Raw genomic sequence first — 20,950 nt, forward strand, 5'->3', positions numbered from 1 at the left:
GAAAAGCAAGAATGCATTGATGTCATCAGAGTTATGTAAGAAAATATGTATTGGCCCAGTTGGGCCGGCCGGCATCAGTAAACTTCGGGTGGCCCGACACGGTCACGTCGTGGCTCCGGGCCGCCGTTAATGTCGAACCGTGTATGAACAAAGATGTTCAGTAAGCACTTCATGATTCATTCAACTCACTGCGAGAAATTGGAACACATGCCCGAAGAGCTTTGCACAGTGGCAAACCTACCCAGAGAATTTGGAATACCTTTTTTTTTTTTGTTTTTTTTTCCGGGGCCGTGGACACTCGGCATGCTCAGAGACCCAAAACGAACTCGAGTAGATGAACGTGACCTAGTTCTGGCAAAACATGCAATCTATCTCTAGTTAGTTGTCTTTCCATTTGAAAAATGTCTTGGCTTTGAATCCAGAGGTTCGTAAGGAATCTTGTGTCACGCAAGCTAAACTCAAGATGTATGCTAGCTGTCGTTATGTCAACCTTGTCATTTTTTTGAGCGAATCGTTTTCTGTGTGAAAGCAGCTCATATTTGTGCATTCAGAGCACTGTGAACTATTTCTGCCAAATAGGCCTCACAGATAAATTTTTTTTTTTAAATTCAAGGTCCTAAATTACAACACAATTGGTCCTGAAAGAAAATAAAAGGACAGTGAGTTCTAGATGGCCTCAGTTTGTACTTGTTAGCCAAAACCAGGGCGTAACAGAAAAGGAACATTTAACTAGCACTTGCAATCCATTTGTGAAAAAATATCTGTAGCTTTGGGCAACGTCAGATTTGTATGCAGCACAATTGTGACGACAGCGAGAGCGCGAGAGACGCCTTGCCGCGTCAATAATTCATGCCTCCGTGGGTCATCAACAGATTTTCCATTTGTTGGTAAATTGATGGCGCTGCAATGTAAATATGCATTACTTGGAGACTACCAGCTAGTTTTCCATAATGAGACAAAGCCCGTTAGTAGGAATTAAAATGGCGTGAATAGCGACAGTATCAACTTAAATATAGTAATAATAATGCTAATAATAATAATGTGATTTATCTTAATTATAATACAACTTTTGCCACACCCCAACATTTTAAGCTTGACTTTCAACATTTGAATTCAGGGACCTTACAGAACAGGAACGCACTGACTTCCCACAGTGATCCTGCAATTGACAGATAAGAGCAAGGACACATCCCAACAGTAGACTATATGGAAATGGAAATATATGCAGTGCGTGGTCCCTTTCCCCTTTTGTCCCCAGATACTTTCCAACATCACCTCGGGTGCCGCAGCCTTTGTAAGAAGCCTCGACCAAAGCTGTGACTCGCGATTATGCTCATTTTAGATTCCCTAGACGTACAATTCACGTGAAGTTCAACCCCTCCCAACACACACACTTGACAGTCAGAGTTAAAAAGTTTAAGTACCTCAGAGATAAATCAGTGCCTGACGCACCTCCCTGAGGTGGGCTTCAAAATAAAGACTTTTTGAAGCTGCTAAGCTACGATAGTAGGTATTAAAATTTACGATATATATATATACGATTGTCAGTTGACGATGGCGGAATATCGATACCCAGTCATGAAATCTTTAGGTCAGCTCCACCATGATTTCACATTAGTGATTAAAATGAGATGATTTATCTTCCAGGACGCCTACTGTGTCTGAAACGATTGATCGAGATCAAATCTGGCCTTCAGCTTGCTACACATGCTCGCTACAGCTGAGTAATTGAGTAATTGAGTCAAATTTTGAAAGGTCACCAAGTAAATAAACGGGGTGCCAATTTCACGCTGTCAAAAAATGATCTGACAATGCTCAATTTAGGGCAAACTGTTGAATCCGGTCTTAAATTATTCATCTGGACATGTGTGCTTAACTGCGGAATTATGCTGACAGAATAATATTATTTTTTTTTGTCTAATCAAAAAGTACTTTAGAATAAATTGATCTTTTCCTGCTTCATTTTCATGTTAGAGGCTTATTAGCACTTTTGTGACATTCCTAGAAGAAAACACAAAAAGAGGAAAACAATCATTCTAATTCATTTATGTACTCATTAAGGCTTTGGGATTTGGCATTTTAGTACAAAAAATCGGCTTGTGGCGAATTAGGTCTTTGATCATGTCCGTTATTGTTTTCTCTTTTGGATGTCACAGTTGATCAAAGACCCAATCAGCGGCGCCTCTGCTGGCTCCAGCCAGGTACCGCGCTTCATTTTGACTTTGAATTGTCTCAAGATAACTCAACGAAAATCAATTCCTAGACTTTGACAGATCAATTCAATGATCATCTCAAATCTTCATGTTTTGACTTCCAAATGCCAGCAGCATTCAAAAGGCAACACACAAATTGACTGTGTTCATAATTCAAGGAATTAAAACCGTATTTGCTTGCTACTCGTGTCTCTCGACCGCAGTTACGCTCGCTCACTACCAGTTGCTATGGAAACGTGTTTCTCTCTCCCCTCGGTGGTCCGACGTATTGGTGTGTTGGTTCCACTTCCATGCAGGTTGCCCACAACATAATCCAAATGGGCTAAATTCCACCGCGAAACCTCATTATGTTTAAATAGCCCACTTTTGACCGATTCGCTCGTGATGCCGGCAATAACCCGGCGGGCTTCATACGTGTAGTATTTTGTATCCGCGAGAAAAACCCATTACATGACACTCACAGTAAACTCCCTAAAGTGTATTTTCAAACGCTTTTCTCCCAGCAAAAGTGGAACCACTGGAGCAGAGCACCTGACAAAGTTGTACTTATTTCCAGCCACTTTGCTCGGGTAATCACCTCAATGCTGATCAACCAAATATTGTAAAGCAACAACCAAAGTAGTCACATTTGAACTGCGCGGATAGAATGGTCATTCCAAGACTTAAACAACAGCATAGTGCAGCAGAGGCAGCGGAAGCTAAGACGCCACTGTTTAAATTATTCAAATTGCTCTTGGCCATCGGAAAGGGCTCGGCTGCCATAAAGGTAACATTAAATGTATCGGATACCGTGACAGCCTGCATTATACGACAAAGAACATCATTTTAAAAAAAATGGATGAGCTCTTTGTGAATAAAGCTCAGCTCATCAAGTCATATTCTTTTTCTGACTGCATCGTTGACAGGATGCCAAAGACTGCAGTCCATTTGGCCTTAAGTCTTGATTCATTAACAGCATCCATGCTGATCAGTCAAGCCATTGATCAATCATTATGCCCATCCCCTTGTCTCGCTATAGTTAAATGAGAAACCACCGGCTAGCTTGAGCCTCTTTTAAAAAAACAACAACAACAAAAAACAACACTAAAGCCGTAACATCATTAAAATGAACTCTAAGCCTTCCCGAGCGACGTGCCTCTTTGTCTCTGGCAAGTCCGCCAACAGCAGTGCACTCCACTTCAGTTGCGGAGCACAATTCGCCCTCATTCAGGCAATTTAGTCTAAGTGCCCCTCAGCATCTGCCTCAGCTGTGCATCACATAACAAAAGCCCAGGGAGGAGCAAAGCAGAGCGTCTGCGGCCCATCATGCTGCGCACGCCTGTAATGACTCAGACGGGCAAGAAGGGAAAAAAGCCAGGTAGAATGGATGATTTTGCGCTTTTGTTAAAAGAAGACCAGAAAAGTTCCAAATTATACCGCGCCATTAATTTTGAACTTTAAGAGCACAAATTCCAAACTGTTATCTGGGGTAAAAAAAAAAAAAAACATGACGACAATAAAGGATGGAGAGCTTGCGGTGAACTACGCAATGTCTGTCACAAAGAATAAAAGTGACATCTGTAAGCAGGGAAATGGAAAGACTTTTTCTTGGAGACTGAATTCTGGGCTCAGCGTAATGCTCACGCGAAGAATAGCGAGTCTGTGTGGCCCAAACAATGACTGAAATGTTAGCGTCTCTGTAAACACAATGAAACACCACAGACAGTGTTTTAAAAAAAGCTAATTCTTTCAGGCTAATCATAACGACGGGTCCCTCGTGGTTCCCCCCCCTCCCGTTACCGCTAGTCACGACTCGTGAACAGCAAAGCCCACGCCGCCTTTTTTTGCTTCAAGCAAAAAATGCTGGTTAAACGATAGATAGAATACAGTTTGCCAAGTGAGCGGGATTTCATGGATGGGTCAGAAGTCGTGTAGAGGCGAAGACCGGGCGGGGAGGCCAGGAGCGAAACAATGACCACTCAGCCACAAGCTTGGCACATGTACACGACTCTGCCTTTCTGGCCGTCCACCAAGCGGACAAGCTGGGACGAGCCGGATAAGCCCGCCCGCGAGATCAATAGGAGGGAATGCACCATTTTCGATACAGCCAGACAAGAACTCGATGGGGGGGGGGGGGGGGCAGAGACAGAGCAGAGGGCTCATTATGTGGCGCTGGCAGGATGGGCGGCAACTTGCAGAGGAGCAGCAACGTATCGATGCAGAACGGTAGAGATTTAGGTGGATGGTGCAGTAATTGGATTGAAGTACTAATGAAAATATAATCTGTCTTGAGCGTGTCCCCCATCAAGGTTAGAGCTGAGAATGAGAGTACTTAGGCAATCAGTTCTGCTAGTAAAGTAAATGAGTCCGCTAAGGGGTTGAACACCTCCAAAGTGTACAATTGGTTCATTGCTATTCCGATTTTCGATAAGTTTTGCGATACTGACAGTCGAAGAGAAAGAAAAAATTCCCTTGAGGATCGAATGGTCGAAACCACCAGACCACAGCGAGGTCTTTTTTTGCGTTAGCCATAGCATGGCGACAACGCTAACAAGCTAATGTAAAAAAATAAATAAAACAATACGAACTTACTAACCTCGCTTTACCATCTCGGGATAATGTGAATTCACGGGTGAATCGATTGACACACCCACGGCGCGGGAATCGATAATCAAGTTTTAAATCAGAGGCTTTATCTGGCTAGCTCCGAGGTGAATGTTTTACAACATAATAGCGCTGAAAATGAGGAAGGTGTTTTTATGACTCGGTCTCCCTGCAGACCGGCAGTAATACACAGACGCAAATAACGTTATCTCGCAGCGGTAAGGGAGGCAGAAAACGGAAAATTCCTCCATTTACAATCTGTTTGCATCGTTAAAACGCTAATTAGAATGGGTATACATTTTAGCGGCTACAAAATGGACGCAATTTTCGATTCTGTCTTCTGGTTCACTGAGGCGTTCATACGCATAGTGATAGCAAATGCTTCCTCTTAATAATCTCCTGGCCAAGGATCTTTAGCTAGCAGAGCGTGCAATTGCTTCAGTGTTGCCGTCACCTGGATTTACTGTATTCTTTTGATAGCACTGTGCAATAAATCTCACCGCTTCTTGCCGACCATTTCTAAATAAATCCTTTTGACCAGAGCGCAAGAGTAATCTGCTCTGCTAAAATGCTAATTTGTTCATCCTCTTGCAAAATTATACCGTATAAACCCTTCTCCTGGGGCTCTGAGCTGCCTCTACAAACAATTGATGTTAACGAATGTTTCTTGGGTAGGGGCAAACAAATACCACCAAACTGAAATCTCTTCTGAATTGGATTTTGATTATCAACAAAAGAAATCTTCATACCAAACTTGAATATTTCAACAAAAAAATGAAATATTAATGATCTCTTGGTGGCAAGGTCGGTTTGCAAAGCATTGCTCAAGTGCTAACTCAAGTTGTGGTAATCATAAGAACAGAATCATAAGACACATTTGGGTTATTCTCAGCTTGAATGAAGTTCAGTGTGAACTTGTTCTCAGATAAGAGCGGAACTAACCGGGTCAGTGCACGGTAAACCCGTTTGTGGTTATTCTGTGGAATTCCTTTTCCTTGGACTTAGTCAGTTCCAAACAGTTCCGTCCGTCCCATCCATCCATCCATCCATCCATCCATCCATCCATCCATCCATCCATCCATCCATCCATCCATCCATCCATCCATCCATCCATCCATCCATCCATCCATCCATCCATCCATCCATCCAACATCAGACGACTTTTAATCAAAGCCATTAACGGATGAGCAAGGTTCACGCTACTTCTTCCTCACGTTCGTTCCAAGGTTGGCGCTTTGCATTTTTAGTGAGAAAGACATACTTGGCTTGGACCGTCTTTGCGACTGCTCCTTTGAGAACAGATGGCACTGAGGCACCTTACGACACATGCGCACACACACACACGTTAACACACACTTTGTTGACCAATCAGAGGCAGGAGAGTAAAAATAGACTAGGATTGGGCTAACCACAGGAGATTTGAATTCTCTTCTTGGGACTCAACTCTCTCGAGGCATCTGCTAGAAAAGAAAAGCAAAACCCCTCTAAGTGCTTTGAGGCTGGACATGATTGAGAATATATCAGTCGATATTACAGATCAAACAAGAAAAATACAAAGTGCATTGCAATGCTAACAATCAATCATCCAACAAACACAGACGTGCGGTTCCCTAGTCGTCCAACTCGACGCGATTAAATCAATATTCCGGAATCATAGCCGGTCTTCTAACATGGCGCAGGAGGACCAATGAACAGTGGAATGTCACAACAGTGGATATCAAACGACCCGTTTGCTGGAGCAAGTTGACTTTTGTCCTCTTGTCAAAAAAAAGCCAACCTGGCCCTGTTCCGTCAAAATGAGTTTTCGCTTGAGTTCTGAGGCAGATTAAGCCGCAGCGTGCTGTCACAACATCGCCGGGGCGATATTCCCCTCTCGTAATGGCGGTGGGTCTTCTGAAGGAAATCTCCAGTGGGAGCGGTTACACAAGTTCCCGGTGTGCCGTTGAAAATACGGACGACGATTGTAGTTTGCTCAGAGCCGTCATCCCGCTCAGATGTCTTTTGTTCGTTTAATGAAGGACAGTAATGTGGATGCTCTTGCAAGGTCAATGAAATGTTAGAAGTTTCCATTCAACAGAGAAGCTTCTGGATGTTTCTTAACAAGCGTGAAGAGCATCATCTAAAGAAGCCGTGCTGTTTGATCACCTATCCCTGCATCGGTGACTCTTCCGACATCTCCGGATGTCTGTGGCATCGACGCTCACGACAGAGATCTTCCGACACTTAGTTTCGCAGCTCTTTCCGATACTTCGCTGGGTAAAAATAGCAACTTGGCAGATAGCGGTATTGTTTTGGAAGTTTGGAGCTTTGTATGACGTCGATGCTGTCTTTCTTCCGATTCTGATTCCCATTTGACCTTTTTTCTTCACAAAAGTGATGTCCGCATTTTGATCTAATTTACGATAACATCAGATTTCATTTTTTTGCCATTCCGCCATGGCATCCCCACACTGACTGGGCTAGCGATGATAGCGACTCTCTTGTGCTTCTCCGGGCTTGTCATCTGCTTTTATAGACGATGGCACTGATGAAAAAGATGTGCGGCGGGGTTCGCGGCACATCCGGCAACTATTGGCAACAACAGTAAGACGGCTCCCAGGCAGTGGAAGCCAATGACTCACGCTGTGTGGAAATTGTTAAGAGCGAGCGCAAGAGACAAAGAGAGATGGCAATCATATAAGTGACACGCATCATGTGGAGTTTAAACGAAGCCCATGAAAGATATTTTCCTCGGCGACCGAGTGACATTTAAAAGCAGTTTTATTTCAGGGGCTCACCTATTACATTGAGCTTGGAATCCTGCGTGTTGTCTTTACTTCATAGGTTAGCATTGTCACCTCCCACGTTTTCCCTCATGCTTATGCTCTGCTTGGCTTCATCCTACCAGCCTCCATCTTGAATACTGTAATGTTGTAGTCAACACTATTCAGGGCCGGGAATAACACACACCTCTTATCCACCAGATTAGAAACGCGTTCAATGTTAATCCATGCAATTTACCTTTTAAGACCTGGACATTTAACTAAGGCTGCGTATCGCTTAAAAATGGTCAAAGGGCTGGAAAATGATTGATTGATCAATGATTCATCCACTTTCTTACAGTGATTTGATTTGGATTGAGTGCAGGGGAGATATAGAAGGGAATGGCTTTCTGCTATATTAGGAGAGCTCACATTTATTCTGAAATGTTTGTGGAGCCGCAATCAAACCATGTGACAAAATTGTTTTTTAATTACAACAAATAAAATGCAACCTTTAAGTGGTCCTCTATTGCAAGTCCCAACTGTCCATCTATTTAGCATAGAAAGTGGATATTTAGAAAAACAAAACTAGCTTTGAGGCTCGGCTACTAAACTGAAGTCTCTAATCAGAGGCTGCATAGTGTAGAGAGCTTTAAGCGTTGCACGAGACATATATAGTCCACACACAATGAGTCAGCCTGCCAAGGAGGAGCTTACTGTAGCGGTCCAGTGACCTCTAACTCAAAGGAGAACTCTAATCTCTGCAAATCTTTTAGCTGCACCTCCTGCTCACTGGGTTTGTGAGCGCTGTGGCCGGCTCTCGATGATCTTACCGCTGATTTCCATGAAGCACCCTCGACGGGGAACGTATATTATTCTCAACAGCCGCTTAGAAGAACCTGGCGTGTATATTAAAAAATTAAAAGGGGGCACGCTCTGTCATTGAGAGTTAATCGTCGCTGGTTAGCATTTCAATACGGAGTCATTGTGAAGTAAATACGGGGAGGTGTGCATTTTGGAGGGCTTTGACAAGAGTTTTAATTCATCCGCTAAGAGTCGAGGCAGCGCTGATGGCGTAATGGCCATTCAAGGATCATTCATTATTCATCGGGATCAATCGTTCACAAACGTTCGGTAAAGGTCAAGGTGAATGTGCAACACTCAGATTGCACACAGTCAAAAATAATTCAATTGCCATTCATGACACGGCACATGAGTAACTCACTTTTTGAGGTTCTACCGAGTTCTACTCCGGACTTTTGGACAATCACGATAATATTAGCTTTTTTCATGTTGTTACTAAAATATTAATGGCAAGGTTATGAAGCCATAACGTACAAATTTGCCTAATCCCTGCAGATGTGGGCTAGTAAAAAGAAAAAGAAAAAAGAAAATCCAACTGGAGGTGAATGCATGGAACTCAGTGACACACATTGGAACAGACAAAAGTTCAGAGTGTGAAAAATGTCAACTGGGTCAAGTTTTTCTCGCGCCTCGATTTTATCCGGGATAATAAGTGACACCGTTTTGAAGTGGATCACAAACGGCTTCCGATTGCACAGCTCCCCTGGAGATAACGTCGTTTTAGTGTGATCTAATTAGAGATTAACAAGGAGCGGCTTCCTACTACGACTGAGTGTCACGTCACGACTTAAAAACGGCAGTTGATGATGAGAATCAAAAAAATATATATATTAAGACTTGACTTCAAGTTGCCAGGCGATGATGAGGCATGACGTTAGCTAGCGAGGGTAACAGCATCGGAAGAAACCCCACGGCCAAGAATTCAACCGAGCCTAGCGATGCATCCTATAGTTGTTCAATAAAAACGGAAGCGCCATATGCATGGATGCATTAGAAGCCGTGCGGAGTCGAACAAAAGAAGTGGAAAGATAAATCGTAGCTAGCAGCGTGTTGCTTTATCCTGGCTACCCCCCCACCTCTTTCAATCTGTGTGCTTGCTTTCAGGTTGGACTTGCCAGGACTCATCAGCATGTCATTCAAATTGGGCCATGCTAGCTGGAGAGTGTGAGTCAAGACCGTGATGTCAATTTGAAGGTAACCAAAGTCTCATCTTTCCCCCTTTTTTTTTTTTATGTTGTCCGAATGAACTCTTGCATCACCGCTACATGAAATGTTCCAGTCAAAGGTTTCTTAATCTAAAAAATATAGCGGCTACGTAGCTACATTGAGTTACGCAAACATGTCACTTTACATTGCTGGGTAAATTCCATTTTTATAAACAATACAAAATTATTCATTGCAACTGTGCTGGTATCGTGCATGCTAACTAAAGCCTTTCAATTCATGTTACATTTTGTCAAAATTGGTTTTGCGGAAAGAAATAGAAACATTCACTTTCAGTGACAAAAAAAAGAACCGGACCACAGTTCACGCAGCCAATTCATGACTGACATTGTAAATAAGATTGCTGGCTGCGCTGAACAGCCAGCCAGTATTAATTCCACAACAAACAGGTGAGGAATAACAGAACCAAACAAAACACAACCAAACTGGCCGATCCAATACAGTTTCATCTGCATAGCGACAAATTGTGATTCTGCCTTCAAAATGTCATTTTAAAGGCGACACGGGTCACACTTTGGGCTCACAACAATAATTAAAAAAATACAGCATATGAACATCGACAGTAATTATAAACGATGACAGACCATCAAAGAAATGACCCGTCGCTGCCAAAGGGTTTTACCACCCATTTTGCAAAACATGATTTGCCCTCGCCTACAAGTGTTGTCATGCGTGTCCTTGAAGTATTTCCACACAAAAGGCTCCCACTCAAAAGATAGTGACGTAGTATCGGCGCGTACAGTATTGCAGAATTATTCTCAAAACCCGATAGCGGAATCAGTATCGGTGCAACCTATCCAAAATTTGTGTTTATGTCGTGTATTTGCTCTAACATACATTCTGGACCATCTAAACGAGAGGTATCAAACTCATTTTAAAAAGATGAAAAAATTGCTCGCAATATCTCCATTTTAAAAAAGTGAAGACAATTTGCAATTTTAGCAATGACGCAAAATCGATGCCAAATTTGTCTTCGATACATCAAATGATGTGGCGGGCCGTTTCTGGTCCCCGGGCCTTGAGTTTGACATCTATGATCCAAAACGCTGTTGTAGCCATAAAAAATACATTTAAAATTCTGCTGAAGCTCTCAGTCATTTTATCAGTTAGTAGTGATGACTATATGACACATGAATGTAAAGATGGTTGGGGAAATCACATTGAAATGACTCCAAGTGCTTTTAGTGTTATCGCAAAGGCCGGTAGCATGAACCGGTGAGCATACGTGTTTCTGGTTATAAAAGATAAAACTCTTTGGTGTCCTAAAGCCAAACTCTGGCACGTAATCAGGCCGCCAAGCGTATTGCGACAGAAACGTAGTCTTCCTCAAAGCAGAGGCCACGGAATGCCTCAAGCTTTGACAAAATAATGTGACGTGTCCACAGGGAGGCCGCCGCGCTCAACATTCCGGCCTCGTTTTCATTTAACGACTGACACGAAACCCACCGTTCTCATTTCCCCATGCAGCTGACATCTTTGCAACTTGCCGGATTGGTCGAACTGTTTCAGGACTCTAAAACGATGCTAGCTCGATGTTACGAGTCATCGGAACGTCATAGCCGTTAAAGATGCTAACGGTAGCGTTAGCCCTGACTCTGCATTTCTGTCAGCTCCCCTTGGGGAAAACCTTTTATGGACCTCCCTGCAATGCTGCCTCGCTAGGTCACGTGAACGTGTAATGTCATCTTTTTTTGCGTTTTCCCGAGGCAGCGTTTCCCCTTTCAAGGCTCTCAGACCCGGATCTGTCCGGAGTGCTCCCCGTCACCGCCGAGTCGAGCGGTTCTGACGCGAGCCAAATCACAAGCCCAGAAAAAAAACGAGACTGCTCATTTCAAAAGGAATCCATTCAGGTTGCAAGATGAACATTGATTTATTTGGCTTCCCAAAATACAGGCTGATGAGAATCTAGTAAGAGCTTGCTCATCTTGCGGCCGCTGCTTGTTGGCAGTGTTGAGTCAGGCATAAGGCAGCGTGTGTCTGTCCAGCTTCTGTCGGGTATGGAGCAGCGTGGAACCAGCCTGTGTCATCATCATCATGATGATGTAACACAGACTAAGAAACACAATCCTGCTGTAAACAAGTCAGTCTGCAACGTGACCGCTGAGACGGACGTACAGTATGTCAAGCTGTCCTTCTTGTTCCATCATCAAACCCAATTCAACATCTCCACAGTCTTCTACTGGGACATGGATCACCATAAGAATATATTTTTTGGAATGTTTGGGATTTGATCGAATGTGCAGACTCGACTGGATAATTCTGTCTTAAAGCAATGGAGACTAAGTAGAGTGAAATACTTGGCTGCGTCGTAGTTTGGCAAACTAATCGTTTGTCTTTGAGTATGAGCCAAAACTGAAATCATGATGAAATATCGATTGATTGCTCGGCCCTAGCTATGCATAACCGTAACCGCTAAGATACTGTCAAGGGGAGAAGCAGGAATTCGGAACATTCCGACAGATTCTCCCATTCTACTTAAAATATATTTTCAACAACAATTCATTGATTTGGTTTCCCCTGTAGTCGATCAAGATTTGACCGATCCCCTTCGGGGTTTCTCCTAACTCTTGATATTGCTCTGCAGTGTCCATGATTTGCATCTGTTTCCGTTTACAGCACGGAACTGCTCGATTGCCACCTTTCCTGCCGCAGAGCATGCATTTTTAAACATCACTTGAGACAAAACGCATGGACGTATCTCGGAGGTCGTCCCTTAACCGAGGTTGAAAGAAAGAAACGTGATGTCATGCATGTACATCTAAATCAAAAGTAGATTTTCACTCTTGAATGCTTTTCTCGTCACACTTGACAGCTATATGTAAGTGTCATTTGCTCAAGTGATGAATGCCGCCGCCCTTCACTGTGCATGCCGACAGAGTCGTTACTCACCAAAGAAAGCGGCGAGGCACGTGATCAACAAAGCACACGCCTATAAACACGCAAGGAGGAGCTACGGCCGGGACTCGCTCCCTCAGCATTTTCCCCGCCCGAGGAACACCCCCACTCCGCAAGACGGATTAAGCGGCAATCCCACGCCAAACTGTGCGCCACTCCTTGCCGCACATGTCAACTCTTTAATTATTTACTTCATTGTCCGTGATGAGGTTATCACAAATGTAATCTGACAAAGCCCCCCCCCCCACACACACACCACCAACACCATTGCGCTTACATAACGACACATTTCACCAACTTAGAGGATCTCATTTCAAAGCCTTTATCGGGGAATCGGCTTACATAACAGATGATTTGGAGTAGGAGTTGTCGTGTGCGTGTGTGCGCGCCGTGTGGGTTTGCATCAGTGTGCTTGAGAGGGAGCAAATGAAGCGGTGCTCTCACTGACAGACCCTTGATGGGCTCCATGCAGTCCAGCATCTCCTGTCAAGGGTTACCCCCGCCCCCCACACCCCCTTCCTCCCCACTGCACCTGCTATACGCAATAACAGGTGGATTACAAGTGTTTTCTATTGAGACGCACACACACACACGGGCGCACATATACTCCCTCCGAGCATGTTAAAGGGGAGCCCAACATCACGCCCCATCCATAACAAACAGGTCCCACACAAGAGCAGTGGACGACGACAATAACAACACAGCAGTGGATGGAGGCCAACATAAATCCTCTTGACACATTACCCCACACACTCTCCACACCCTCCCCCCCCTTGCTAACCTCTGAGATTGTCACCCCGCCACAATTTACACCATGCAAAATAATGCAAAGTCAGCGTTTAAAAAAAAAAAAAAAAACAAGACTACATAGTGTAGTCCAGGATGTACAAGAGACACGAAATAGGGCGCGGAGTAAGCTAATTTGCATGAGCCGCAGCACCTGCCTGATAGGGCTCCTTGGGGGGGCGGAGGGAGACAAGGAGAGGGGGAGACCCAAGGATGGCGACCGTGCGTCCCGGTCGCTATAACCGTGGTTGTTTACTCTATTTAGACACTTTCCAGCGAGTTATTAAAGGTGTCTTACCCGCACAGGTCACAAGAAGCAGGGCCACAAAGATGTCCCCGGACCGGACCATGGCAAAGTCCCCCGCCCCCCACCCTCTCCACTTGAGGGGAGAGCGCTCCAACGGTGAAACGGCTCGTCGGCTCGCTCCTTCCCCCGCTCCCCTCCCCAACGGCGGTGCTGTGAGTCGCCCTCGGCTTAGTAGCGGTGGCTGCTCCTCAGCAGGCGTTCATCCTAAAATTCTGTAGCTCCGTGTGGCTCGATTCGGCGATCAGCGGGAGGAAGGAGGAGGCGGGCGAATCGCTGGTGCTTCTGGCGGTGGTAGGGCTGATGAGCGCCACAGCGCCGTTTAAAGTGTGACTGACAAGCCGAGCCTGCTCACACGCGCGAATCAATGCGCGCGGCAGGGACGATGCGCCTCCCGTTAAATAGTGCACTGATGACATTGACAAATAAGGAGCCGTGTGGAACCTAAAATAGGAGCAAACAAGGACAGCTTTTCTAGTGGCAGCTTTTTGTTGGAATAATAGTTTTATTTATTTTTTTATTCAATAATTATATTCAGTTTATTTATTTATTCACCTTTATTTGTAAAAAAATAAAATAAAATCTCCGTAATTTGCGATGTCTAATATCTACTTTTATTTTTCAAAAGTATCCAACCCATCCATCAAATTTTGAAAGATGAAAACTTGTTTTTAGGGAAATCGTCTTCCCCGCAATTAGTACTATTTTTTCTTTTTTTTTTTAGACCAAGCACGTGTAGAAATACTCGCATGTGTATAATTGCAGCTGATGTTACTGTCAACCAAATATGTTTGGTAAATAGTTACTTAAACAGTCTTTCCACACATCCTCTCAGGATTACAAACAGTGGAGGTGCTAAAATCAAAACTTCTCAGGTAGTAAAAACTCATAAAAGATATTTATAGGGGACGCAACCTTGATGCGTGACTGTAATGGTTGGCGCTCGCTACATCCGTAGGCTCATCATGTAGACATACGAAGCAATGCAAGCATTAAATTTAATATCCAAGGTTAGCGCTGGCAGCCTTTGCTCTGCTTTCCCGTGGAGAGCCCACAAAATGTCCGCAACATTGCTCCGCTTGGGCCTTTTATCCGTATAACAGCAAAGGCAAGATTGGTGTCGTGACAGTGACGCGCAATCTCCTAAGTAGATGCATTAAAATGGTTGACGGTAAATTTTACTTCCATATTTCACTCAAGGAAGGTGGAAAATTAACAAGTTGCTTTTCTGCATCAAAAAAAAAAAAAAAAGGAAAGCAATATGAAATGTATCAAGTGTCCAAGTTGAGTTGTATTTACAGCTCCATTGACTGATAGCCGGTCCCAATGCAGTGCAGTCAGTGATGCAAGAGGCGAGGATGTTGTTTACTTGCTCAGCAGGACATTTCTGTTGCATTTGGCTTTTGCGAGAGTGCAGTTTGCCTTTGATTTGTACTTTTGGCCGGCAGAGAGAAGCACCGAGCCAAAATTGAATGAAAGCCAACACAACCTGAGAGTCTCATGAAAAGACTTCACAGGGAAATGTTCCGTCCTTCCACCTCATGGCAATTCTCTTTTTTTTTTTTCAGGATGAAAATACTGCGAAAACCATGAATTTGGGACAAAATATGCAGTGATTTGACCAATGCTTGAATCATAGATGCGAAAGGTAAGAGGCAGTCAATGACTCATAAATGTCCTCCAAATATAGTCCACTCGAGTGTTTTATTCAGTATGCAGCAAAGCTGCAGAACACATGATGTCATTTGTTTTCAATTTTAGGTCACCTTGTTTTATTTATACCCACAAATATTTATCTTGTACTGAGACAGTAACAAAAAAGCTTCGTTCTTACCTGAGATTCCCATTGTGTATATGTTAAATTAAAACTTGGAAATATAAAAAAAAGAAAACAATTTAAACCTAAATGACTGTTTTAGACCCCCTCAAAAATAAGTTCAAGTTGTGTTTTCACAGTGACGAATATTGCCCCATGCAGGAGATTTTCACTGTGACTGCGCCTCCCTGATTTGCATAGCAGAAGGCATTATGGCCATATTAGTTTCCAGGTCATGGGAGAAGCGGGAGCGTGTCTAACATAGAGAGCTGTGTTGCTCGTATGTTCAACACAGTTTGCTCAACAAACTGCTGATTCAACGTCATATTTCATTGCATGTTCCTACTAATTAGGAACATTACATCCACTGGAAATGCAAAATATAGCTGCCTACTTTACAGGTCTAATTGCCAGAAAATCCCGTGCTGGGTAATTCATAAGCCTCCACAGAGTACCTTTAGTTAGACCCGAGGGTGAATTTAATCATTTATACAATAAATACGTAAATTATTGACATTTATCATGTAAAATATGTAAAGATGATGGTTAAAATTCGAAAGCACCCAATGTGGTTTTACAATATATTTGTTATCTGCCGCCACCTAGTGTTCAAAAGGATTGAGGCAGCGACAAACGAGCACAAGCCCGCGCTGACCTCGCTATGACGTCATCTGCGCCTATGCACGCAATGTGTAATTTTCGGCACACGGGGGCGGTGTAACCACATTAAATGGATCCCTCCATATGTTTTTAAATATTTTATAAAGTTACCAACTAGTTTGAGATATACTGAGCACTCTATGTACCACCATAATGATCAATATTGAAATAAAAAACGAGACTGTATAAAATAAGTATAGATTCTTGGTGAAAAAGTTATCATATAATACACAACAATAATTCAATGTATTGAAAACAAATATTAGATATTTTTTTATTACTATCGCAACCTAATTGATTTATTGTGTAGTTTGCACTACAGTGCCGCATCATACTAAGGCCTCGTCCATAAATTTTGGCTTTTTTATTTCACGATTGTTGCCCCAAAAAAAGAGACAACAGCAATCTCTTTTAGTTAGTTAATCACCTGATGGGCCCAGCTCTGCACACACCAGCAACCGTGATGTGACACGTCACATCAGATCTGTCAGTCCTCAAGAAGCCTGTCGCTTTAGATTTCACTCCAGACGTCTTTGACGTGCCTTTAACTCGCGCTCAAACCACCATTTCAACCTTCGGGCTGTGTGGAACATGTAAGGTACCTCATTTCCTCAAATAGATGCCGGCCGGGTGTGACGTCAGCTCAAACTGCTACAAAAGCCAGTGGGCGACGGGGAACGCGCTCGTCAAGTGTCGTGCAGGCACACCAAACATAAAGTCATATTTCCAGATGCCTGTGTATGCCATTTATAGAAAAAAAAAATAGGCTATCTTATCCTGCTTTTATCATCCATCAATTTTTTTTTTTTTCCAATAGCGCTTGAGTAAACCGCATATTTCAGATGATCAAGCCAATTTGGTAGCACAAATTTGACGTCAAACTCACAACTGCCATCTAAAGGTTTCTCGCCAGACAAATATACAAACCCACTTGAGACATTGACGCCACTCGAGCGTGTGCGCAAAAGGCCATTTGTTGCTGCACGCAAAGAGTAATTACAAGTGCTTTGAGAGCTTTCTGGAGAAGAAACAATGAAGTTGTGGATAAAGAAGGAAGGAAAAAAAATCTGTTATATAGCTAATTGAAAGAAAAAAAGCCCGCGTGTGAGACTCGAATTGATTCAACGATTTAAAAAAAAGTCTTGTTGTTTCTATTGTCGTCGTTTCAATTTGTAAATGAAGTTTTTGGTTACATCAGTTGGGGAAGTTGGACTACAAGGGGCAGAAGTGATTTAATGGTACCCCGAAAATCATGATTTGATTGGAACCTTGGTTTTAAGGTCACAGTTCAGGATAGAACAACAAAGGTGTTTGGGTTAGCTTAGCTGTTAGCATGGCTGCGCTTTGACTTGTCTTTCTTACAAGAAAGAATACAAAAGCAAACTTCTACTCTAATATCATAAATTAGACACAGTCAAATATTCCTAATGTTACTCCCCTCACCTTTCCATTTTTGACAGGATTGCAGAAACGTGTACGCAGGCTAATTAATTAAACTGACTTGACGGCTGGGGCTGTCGATCGCCCCCTGCTCACCTGCCCCATTAACTTTCCAATCCAATAGCGTGGAGTCGTCACACCGTTTCTCCACACTTAAAACACTCGACACTTCTCAATTAATTATTGTGACAATTCACCAAAATGGATTGCCCCCATTATACCATTAAATTGCCTTTTTTTTTTTTCTTTCATAGAAATATTGAGAAAAAAAAACTACCTGAAATGACATTCACAGCTGCATATTTTGAGAGTAGGAACGAGACCTCATCAATTTAGTGTCCCTTCATTTCAGCGTTGCCACGCGTGTCACTTTTGCTTCAATTAATTAAACCTCCCAGCCTAAAAGACACATTGTTAGTGTTTGACACTACATTGTAACATGGTTAATATACTGCTCTATCGAAAAGAGGTGCTCAATAGGCGGACTCCGGGATACAAATGGAGACCGGGCCGGCCTTGTAATTGGCACCCAATTAAATACATTGGAATTTTTTTTTTTTTTTTTTTTACTTTCTTGAGTCAGTACTAGTAAGTGTGTGTGTGTATATATGTATATATATGTGTATATATATATATCTATATATATATATATATATATCTATATATATATAGTAATACATCAATGGGGTAATGTAAACACAAAGTTCAACCCATAAGAGTAACACACACACACACACACACACACACACACACACACACACACACACACACACACACACACCTTGTAATTGGCACCCAATTAAATACATTGGAATTTTTTATTTTTTTTTTACTTGAGTCAGTACTAGTAAGTGTGTGTGTGTATATATGTGTATATATATATATATGTGTATATATATATATATATATATATATATATGTGTATATATATATATATATATGTGTATATATATATATATATATATATATATATATGTGTATATATATATATATATATATATATATATATGTGTATATATATATATATATATATATATATATATACACATATATATATATATATATATATGTGTATATATATATAGTAATACATCAATGGGGTAATGTAAACACAAAGTTCAACCCATAAGAGTAACACACACACACACACACACACACACACACACACACACACACACACACACGCAGATGTGACTGGCAGCCCCATACACGTTTCTTGTTCATAAATTCTCTGATTAATACACACTGCTTATAATCTGTGAAAGCATCCTGGCGTGAAGGATGAGGATTATTTTTTTTTTTCATCTGGCAAACTAATTGAAAAGGGCTGCCGTGGTGCTGCTATCGCTCACGTCCTCAGCTGAGTTATTGCCAGGTTGAGAGATGAATGACAGGGGGGAGGGGAGCAGAAAAGAAAAGGGGAGATTTAATGAGGGAGCGCGTGAGCGTTGAATAGGCAGGTGCTGGACTGGGCACCTGCAGCTTTTAATAAAGATATCTGATATTAGTCGGCTTTCATGAGTCCAGATAACACCTGCAATGTGTTGCTCCTTTTGTTCACTGATATTTGGACACTAATGTCACATGAGAGGTTTTCATCTCGCAACATGTTTATTATTGCGGATGTTGCGCTAATGAGGCAATGAGAGAAGTTTGGCCCATGAGTACAGTTTTTTTTTTTTTTCTTGAATTAAATATCATAGCGATAAAGGATATTCGGAAATATCAAACATCTGAATGAAGTTTTAGGACATTTTCCCAACAAGATATTGCGGCCTCCCGGCGGGTGCCTTTCATCTGGATTTTAGGAGATGAAAGCTTAGTTTATGCAGGCATTTTTCCCCCCTCTAATTAATATGCAAATGTGTCCTGCTCCATAGGGAACGTATTGCTATTTAGAGGAATTGTCCTCAGACACGCCGAGTGAAGATGCACTTGGTCTATTCAACTTCACTAGCCATGATAGTGAGACGTCTGAAAATTGCGATTTAGCCTCATTAACGCACGGCCATTACAAGACAAGACTGCTTTATAGAAAAGCAAAGAAAGTGTTAATGGACACAATTTATGAGTGAAAGCAAAGGTAAATGACAGTACTTGAGGAAATATTACCTTCAGCACTGAAATATTCCAGCACACCTTTTCTGATCCTCAATGCAAATGAACCGCGTTGAAACAGGACTCGTGATGTTGATGAGAAGATGTACTTTATTTTTAAAGTGGTGCATATGAGACAGAGATCTACTTTCGTATCATATTTTAAAAAATGTACATGGCGCACTTGAAATAAATTAACGTTCAGGGGGAGGGCAACAGGTCGCTAAGAGTACAGATGAGCGCTAAATGGCTTGAAGAGGCCTAAATGTGGAAGTCCTCAAATGTTGGAGACTCGTAATTTGTATTTGTCCAATAAAGTGGAAAAATGCAAGCTTTTGTTGTCACAAATAAGCAAATAATTTCAGGTCTGCCACACACAATATGCAGGTAGGTACCAGACCTGCTACATGTTTCGCACCTCAAAGGCATGAAGAATTGATGACCTATGGTGTTATTTTGGGAATATCATTTCCTGTAATCATTCACCAATGTGCTTGAGATGGGCTTGCTGGGGATTCTATAAAAGTTGCTACGCCGTAATACGTAGGAAAATTATTGGTGACATTTTTACCGCGGTATTCATTCCATCATTTGAATATATTATATGCCATGGTAGGCAGAGAACCTTTGAGGGTGTTTAATTTATTTCAGGCGTGGTTACTCTTTGGTGCATAAGGGCCATATTTGATTCTTAAAATGCAATGATAATTATTAATAAATCTGAATTTTTAATAAAAAAATATTTATTTTATTAACATTTGTCTACAATGACAATCTACAGCAATTAGTTTTTTGAAGTAAAGATGAGTTGTAATGAATGCAAAATTTTAATTAACCCGGAAAAACTCAGCTCATACAGTTTGGAATCATCGGCTGAGATCTTCACACAAAGAAACTGCAGCGCCAAATCTAAATGATTGCTGAAAGTTAAAAAGCCGGTGGCCCAGTACGGACCCCTGAGGCACACCACTGCCTTTCAAGTGCTTTATTAAATTCAAACTTTGCCTTATGTTACAGTGGGCCTGCCTAAAATCATACTAAGTGTGATTTTTCTGAGTCCAACCTGTGCAAACAAATATGTGCTAAATTGTGTCCAACTTTGAGAAGCGCTGCTAAATGCTTACAGAGCAGGAACCTCACCAAATTGGTTTGTGTATGACTCTCCACTACATTAGGCTCTCGGAAATTGTACACACCCATTCCTGCTTATTATCTTCTAGTATTTGTGTGTGGGCGGGGGTCAGTTGCAAGGCTCTGATTGAATTATTCTTTCCTTCACAACAGGAGGAAAACATTTTCATGGTGAATGGTTTTTGCCTAAATAGAT

General features: G+C 42.2%; 2 protein-coding genes across 15 annotated transcripts in view; one reads left to right on the top strand and one right to left on the bottom strand.

Annotated features, from left to right (window-relative positions):
* Positions 1-13,968, bottom strand: part of ncam1b (neural cell adhesion molecule 1b) — a 42,776-nt gene extending 28,808 nt beyond the window's left edge. For 7 of the 14 annotated variants that reach the window (XM_037267308.1, XM_037267304.1, XM_037267306.1 and 4 more), the window contains exon 1: positions 13,605-13,968. In XM_037267308.1, the coding sequence (XP_037123203.1) occupies positions 13,605-13,656 (52 nt within the window). In that variant the 5' untranslated portion in view covers positions 13,657-13,968. The remainder of the gene's footprint in view (positions 1-13,604) is intronic. The other 7 variants (XM_037267310.1, XM_037267313.1, XM_037267312.1 and 4 more) reach the window with 2 other exon arrangements.
* Positions 13,969-15,180: 1,212 nt separating this feature from the next.
* The window catches only part of cadm1b (cell adhesion molecule 1b), a 106,267-nt gene continuing 100,497 nt past the window's right edge, over positions 15,181-20,950 (top strand). The window contains exon 1 of the mRNA XM_037267321.1: positions 15,181-15,258. The gene's annotated coding sequence lies outside the window, so the exon portion shown is untranslated. The remainder of the gene's footprint in view (positions 15,259-20,950) is intronic.

This window comes from Syngnathus acus, chromosome 13 (genome assembly GCF_901709675.1).
Source record: "Syngnathus acus chromosome 13, fSynAcu1.2, whole genome shotgun sequence".
Taxonomy (NCBI): domain Eukaryota; kingdom Metazoa; phylum Chordata; class Actinopteri; order Syngnathiformes; family Syngnathidae; genus Syngnathus; species Syngnathus acus.